Source organism: Echinops telfairi, unplaced genomic scaffold (genome assembly GCF_000313985.2).
Source record: "Echinops telfairi isolate 266 unplaced genomic scaffold, ASM31398v2 ScPeMD7_7469;HRSCAF=8507_1, whole genome shotgun sequence".
Classification (NCBI taxonomy): domain Eukaryota; kingdom Metazoa; phylum Chordata; class Mammalia; order Afrosoricida; family Tenrecidae; genus Echinops; species Echinops telfairi.
Window position 1 is genome coordinate 108,853,508 of NW_022111373.1, and position 6,982 is coordinate 108,860,489.

Genomic DNA, 6,982 nt, shown 5'->3' on the forward strand with positions numbered 1-6,982 from the left:
GTTAGGGGCCAAATTGCATAGAATTTATGGGCCATTTTTATCTGAACAAAAGTAGAAGTCATTGAAGGATCACTCCCGAAAAGACAAATTCCTTCTGGCATAGTCTTTGATGTCCAGGAAGTGGAGTTGATTGCCGCACCACACTAAACATTCTCCAGTCCCGACTCACACTGCACTCTTGAAATAGTTTGTGTCCATCTTTAGGTTCCTAATTACGGAGTGATTTAGATGCTAGTCACATTCTGGTCATCATTGCATGCTGTCAAATTGTTTCATTATGCGATTTCAATACATCTTTCCCATGTAAAATAATTGTTTCTCTGCCAGTGCATTCATGGTTGGCATTGAATTTGCCATGATGGTGTTATTAATTCATCATATTTTCAACTCTCGGCTTTCTAAGTTAATTGGGAACAGGGATGATTGAAAACCACAGGTGCTCATATTTTTTAGTGCACTAATAAAGCGAAAGCATAAAATAAGTTCATTTATAACGGTGTCTCTGAAAATAAATTGCTTTTACTGTTTTAGTGTACCTTCAATTTTGTTGAAGAAATACATTCTGCGTCTCACACAACACAACTGTTTTATTCATAATGGGTAATAGTTTTCACAGTTATCATCAGAGTTATCACAAAGTTTAATTTATCAGCCTGATCTCTTGATCCTAAGCATTCCTAGTTGTTATATAGTTTTCAGAATTATGGTTATTCCATATGGACTTATCCATTCCCATATTACTGGACTTTTAGACTCTTTACACCTTTTTACTGTAATAAATCCATGGCTGAAGAGTCCTGGCTTCCTTGCTACTAGACACGCTGTTGTTGTTGTTGCTATTTTTATTGTTCGGTGCCTGAAGTTGGCTCCTTCTCACAGACAACTCTGGGTGCAACAGAGCAAAGCACGTCTGGTCCTGTGCCACCCTCACAATTACTGTGGTTGAGCTCATTGTCGCAGCTCTACTCTATCCATCTCATTGTGCGTCTTCCACTGTTTTGCCGCCTCTCGACTTTACCAAGCATGATATCCTTTTGCAGGATTTCCCTCTTGGTAAGATGTCCAGAGTACGTGAAATGAAGTTTCAGCAACCTCCCTTCTAAGGAACATTCTGGTTGTACTTCCAAGACAGATTCCCGACCCGCTGGTAGTTCATGGTCCTTTCAGTCATCTTTGCCAGCCTCATAATTCAAATGCATCAATTCTTTTTTGATCTTATTTATTGTCCAACTTACATGCGTATCTGAGGCTACAGAAAATATGATGTGGGGTTAGGGGCAAAATGACATCCTTGGTATCTGAAAAGACCATGAAATTAGAAGTCAGAACACCTGGAATATGGTCCTATTTTTCTGTGAACTAGTTTTGGGAGCTCAGCAAAGACATTGATGAGGCCTCACATTGGGCATGCAAGATCTAAAAGTACCCTTACATTCTAGGATTTTATGATTCTGACTTCTGCTTTCAAAGTTCTAGTCACTTTGTTTCTGCAGATATTATGAGAAATGCAAAAAAAAAACAACAACAAACCAAACAAACAAAAAAAGAGAAATGCATTCCCAAAAAGTTTGTTGACAAAAGGTGTGGCTATCGAGTTGACTCTGACTCATGATGAACTGACATATGATAGAATAAAACATAGCTGTTATAAAAAAAGGGGGGAGGATGGCACTCCTCAGTGCTTCCTTAATAATTAGATCATCTCTCTTCAGAAGTCAATTTTATTGAAGTTGTCTCACACAATATCCACTTTTTCATTTAAGTTCTGATAGTCCTAAATGGCTATGCAGAACTGACAGACAATGATTGTAAGTTTTATTTTTAAAGTTAACAGGTTGTAATGCAAGTGAGAAATGCTCAGGATACAGTTGATCTTATAGGAAAGGTTGCAAAGTTTTTTCTGGGATGCCAATAAATGGCCAGAGGGCATTCCATACTGCCAATAAAATGCTCACAGGGCATTCCATTCTGCTGCATCACTCGATCCAAAGGCATTCAGCTCAGGCTCCATGGGTCAGCAAGCCCAGCTCGCCAGCTAAGTGCTCAGAGGCAGCCCTCTCCACAAAAGCACTCAGCTTCACTTGCTCCCTGGGTCAGAAAGCCCATCACTCTGTTCCATGCTCTGGCTCCTGGTTCTGCTGCTGCTGTTCCTCTGATGTCACAGCTGTCTTCTAGATCCAGGAGGCTCACTGTGTAGGGATCTTAGGTCCAGAGGACATGCTCCACCCCTAGCTCTTATTGGCAGTGAGATCACTTCTCCTGCTTCTCAGAGAGCTGTGTTGTTGTTTTTTTTAGACACTAATAGCATTTATTATGATTAATGCAATAAGATCAAATTAAATTTAAAACACAATATGGAGATCGAAAAACTATCACTGATCATTTGCCAGGACTAACCGTGACCAGGAAAAAGACGAGGCTCCTACTCAGATGCTGGTAGTTACAAATCTCAGAAACCCGCAGGGACAATTCTACTCCGTCCTAGAGGGTGCCCTAGAGGGTCGTGAGGAGTCGGAATCGACTTAATGGCATTGAATTTGAAAGGGTTGGGTTTTTCTTTTTGAATACTGACTGTATCTCAAAACTAACCAAAAAAAGAAAGTGTGTACACAGAGCCCTCTCTTTGATAGAAAGACGAGGCTGGCTGCTCCCACAGACCTACAGTCTCAGTAACCCTAGATAAGGTGCCTTTGAGTCGGAGTTGATTGTATTGCACCGTTTTACTCTACCTTTAGTTGCACTGTAAACCCCAGGGTTGTCAGTTCGGAACCACCAGCAGCTCCATGGGAGAAAGACTGGGCTTTCTACTCTCCGACTGTTTCAGTGGCGGACACCCATGGGGGATCGCTTGAGTCAGCTGATGGCAGTGAACTTGGTTTTTGTTGTTGTGGTTTATACTAATAGAGCCTCGCTGCCATTGAGTGGTCACAGTGGTCTATCTATAGGAAGAGTAGAACTGCCCCTGTGGGTTTCCCACCGGATAACTCTTTAAGGGAGTATTTAGAGCATAAGTTATCAAATGAGAAAAGGCTTTGACAGGCTAAGGAACTTAGCCAACTTGACCAGTACCTAGCGCTGGAGTCAGGATTTGAACCTGAATTGCAGATTGCCAACTCGGGCTGGTGCACCCGCTACCCTGGAAGCGCTCCCAAGCCCCGCCTCCTGCTGGGCAGTCCTTCCAGAAGCCCCGCCCCCGTCCTGGTCAGACCTGAGCTCCTCAACCCTCCGCAGGGGCTCTCGCTCTACAGGCCCAAGAAACGTGTCAGCCCCAGCCTTCAGGCGTCTTTCTGAAAGGCCATTTTTCTTTCCGTCATAAATGCGTCCCCACGCTTTTCTGCCCTGTTCGCCTCTCAGAGAGCTGTTTTATATGCAGCAGGATGTCATTCCAATGAATCATGTTCATAATTACTCATAATTACAGGTGAATCCTGCGCCTACTTTCTTACGAGACCCACAGGACAAGGTCATTTGGTAGAAACTAGAGGCTTTGGCTAGAAGAGCCACATTAAATAATTCCCTGTCCCTGCACACACACACACTGATACATATGTACTCACATGAATCAAGCAAAGCAGAACCGTCCGGGTTTGCAGCTGCATAACAAAATGTTCTGCACAATGGGGCCGCTCTTCTCTCCCAGTCACCTCATTTTGTGCACTTGACTGTTGACAAGCTCTTTTGTTGCCTCTGTCATAGCCTGTTGAAGTTTTCATTACATCCCCTCAGGATCTGTGGATTAATTCACCAGTTAGCTTTCTTGCTTCATTCTTTCTTCCCAGTTCATCGTACTGCCAGTTGAATTTTTCTCAGTACAACCTTCAACCCAAGTGTTCTCCAAGGACTCTTCTTTGCCTGCCAAAGGAAGGTCTAACTCTTAAACTTGACATTCACCACTTGGCCTGCTTTGATGTGTTACTCCTGTCAATTCCCTCACTTCGGGGCATGTGGTCATTAGCTGCTGTAGGCTTCTGTGGTGTGTTTGATGTCCTCATAGATTGGGGACCTTAGCGTTCCTCATGTGCCTGTTAGGTTCAGTCTTTAAAGTCTTTCTTAAACTCTGCCAGTTCTTCTTAGCCCAACGTGATTTTCCCCTCTCTCACACCCGCAGAGGATTCTTAGAGTCCCTCATGATTGAGTTGTTGGTTTATATGATTCCCCTGACTTCAGTGGCCTTCAGATGCTCCAAACTCACCGATCTTTCAACATTCATTCCCTTCCATCTTTTCTGGATATGGATTTGCCAACTGGAAGTAAAAAATCGGAAGCTGGTACCACAGCTTGGAAAGATCAGTTACAATTCAACCAGAACATTGACAGTGAGCCTCTTCTTTCAGCTCCCCCATTAAATCTCGTGGAGGACTCCCCGCAGTGTTTCCTACTCGGTGACTCTGGGAGTGCATTTGCCATTCCGAAGATCAAGTGTAGTTGTAATCAACAGTGAAGAATTGTGTCAGCATTGGCTCCTTTTAGTAATCACTTGAAATCTGTTTATGCCCTTGCATTCCAATTTTGAAATTTCTGACAAAATTTGTCACTCATCAGATGCCCCTTTATTAATGCAAATTCAGGTAATCCAAGGACTAGATGAAATGTCTCAGCAAAAGTGAGAGCTGACCAGATCTGTTTTGAGGATAGGGAGGTTTGCACCTAGTGTGGCTGACTGCGTCTTGAGTGAACTGCTGTCAAAAAGCATCTGCCTCTGAGCTCTCTCATCTGGCTAGTAGAGAGGACTTGCTTGTCTGGATGTTTTACTTATAATCCTGTGCCTTAGGGTTCTTTATAGAAAGAGCCAGTAAAGTTGTATACACACAGGCACACACCCCTATACTATATATAAAGAACCAAAATATTTTGAACTTTAATTTGAGGGCGATTGCGTCAAATTGAAATCTATTTATTTATTTTAAGGAAGTGACTTACATGATTATGGAGGTGAGCCTTCAGGCGAGAGATTCTTGAAGTGTCCAGGTCTCAAATCCATGGGCTAGACAACAGGAACAATGAAGAGTTCTACTAAAATGTTGAGAGTCTGGAAGCAGAGTACATGCACTGTAGGCAAAGCTCCCTTTTTTTTATGATCTTCAATTGATTGGCCTAGGCCTATCATATTATGTAGGACAATCTTCTTTTCTTAGAGTCAGTTAGTTTAACTACATGTCATGCTTTCATAACACGTAGACTAGTGTGTGACCAAACACCTGGTGTCCATAGCCTAGCCAAATCACCACATAAAATTAACCATCACACATTTCTCTTCCAAATCCTCTCTGTTGCCAAATGGAGCTGTAATGCAAGAAGACTGAGCACAGTAAATGCCGCACGATGTAAAGAGAAAAGAGTTTCTTTATTTCGGTGGTCCAGAATGGACATTAGTAAGGAAATTCCAGGGGATGTTCATTGAGGTATTTGTTGCGCATATCCTCTCAGATTGGGAATTCAAAGTAGAGATGCTTACGACTCAGTGTGTTTCATAATCTGATTTTGTTTTTTGTCTCCTTTACCAGGTTTCACCAAAGCTCATGCCAATGCAGCAGATCACAGCGTGAAACGTACCACAGACCTTTGTCCCAGGATGTGTGCTGCTGTTTCCTCCCCACTTTAACCACATCGCATGCAGTTGAAAGGACATCAGCAATCACATCTGTCTAATTCACAAGCCATTTTTGACTAGTTGTCTTCTAATATCTCCGGCATTATAGGCTTTGTTCTTGCAAATATGCTACCGCATTTTAAGGGATAACTTATAAAGTTTTCTCCTTGTGTAAGTGTTGTTGAGAAGGCTCTCTTAATAATTGGTGTTCCCACTGAATGTGTTTTCACCTTTTGTGGTCCACAATTAAATCATAAGCAATTTTGTCAATATATAGTCCCCAAGAAAGAGTTTATTGACATACTTTCCTTTCTAACTAAATTATGTAGAAAAGGATACGGGAGAAAATAATTCCACCCAGAGAATACCCAAGAGAGCTTTGTACTAGTATTACGAGAAAGATACAGACATGCACTTGCCTTATAATAAGAAGAAACCTTGTTGTTAGAATTGTGTTTCTTTATCTTCCTCTGCCTTTTCTTTTGGGACTGCTTTTGTGATTACATTTTATTTTCCTAAAGCATTCAAACCCCCCCTGCCCCCCTTCATACATGTTATAGCTAAAGCAATGTCCCAAGCAGGAAAGCAGAGCATCTCTGGGTGAGAAGTAGCTGGTAATGGTAGAGATCAAAGGGGTAGGGTGATTGCTACTGGCATTCCAAGAAGCTGTCTCTAAACCAACCAACCTTGGGTACTTCCCCCATGACTAAGATTTACTATAGAAAAAGGGCTAGAAATCTAACTGATCTCAGTGTTGTTGTTTACCACTGCATAACATTTCAATACTCCTGCTTATCCAGAAGTGTCTTTAAGACGACTCCTCTGTTCTTGAGTTCCAGTTGCCCACTTGTCTAACACTACCTCTTCTTAAGCCAAGAGAGTTGGTGGAGATAATTTATCATGAATCCTTAATCGCAGAGACAGCAACATTTTGTTTTGTGTTGTGCTGTAAGTCATTTTTTCTGGGTCCTTTTGCTCCTATTCAAAAAGATTATAAATACTGAATTTTTATAGAGAGCAGTGTGGATATTATTTCATCAAGGCTACTTCCTTTAACAAAGTACTTTTCATTCAGCCTCTTCACGTAGAAACAGTAAGGATCAAACCCAGGTTTTTAAGAGAGTTACTGAGTGTTTAGTCTTGGAGAGTCAGTTTTCTAAGGTACTTTCCCTAAGAAGTATCCTCAGGGCCAGGCAGGCAGCCAAGGAGACGGCTTTGGAAGCAGCTTGGGTATTATTATAAAAACTGGGAAACATAGATGAAATAATAGTAATTGGATAATTATTGAACCTGGAGGATATGGTGTTGGGTTCATGAGAGGTCACTAGTACTTTACTAACTTATGACTTTCAAAGGAAAGTTATAAATGTGAAATCCATTACAGCATATTTG

General features: G+C 41.8%; 1 protein-coding gene across 1 annotated transcript in view; it reads left to right on the plus strand.

The window, feature by feature from the left end:
* OXCT1 (3-oxoacid CoA-transferase 1) overlaps window positions 1-5,862 on the plus strand; it is a 183,767-nt gene extending 177,905 nt beyond the window's left edge. Inside the window, exon 18 of the mRNA XM_045285159.1 lies at window positions 5,505-5,862. Coding sequence (XP_045141094.1) covers window positions 5,505-5,546 — 42 coding nt within the window. The 3' untranslated portion in view covers window positions 5,547-5,862. The remainder of the gene's footprint in view (window positions 1-5,504) is intronic.
* The last annotated feature ends 1,120 nt before the right edge of the window (window positions 5,863-6,982 follow it).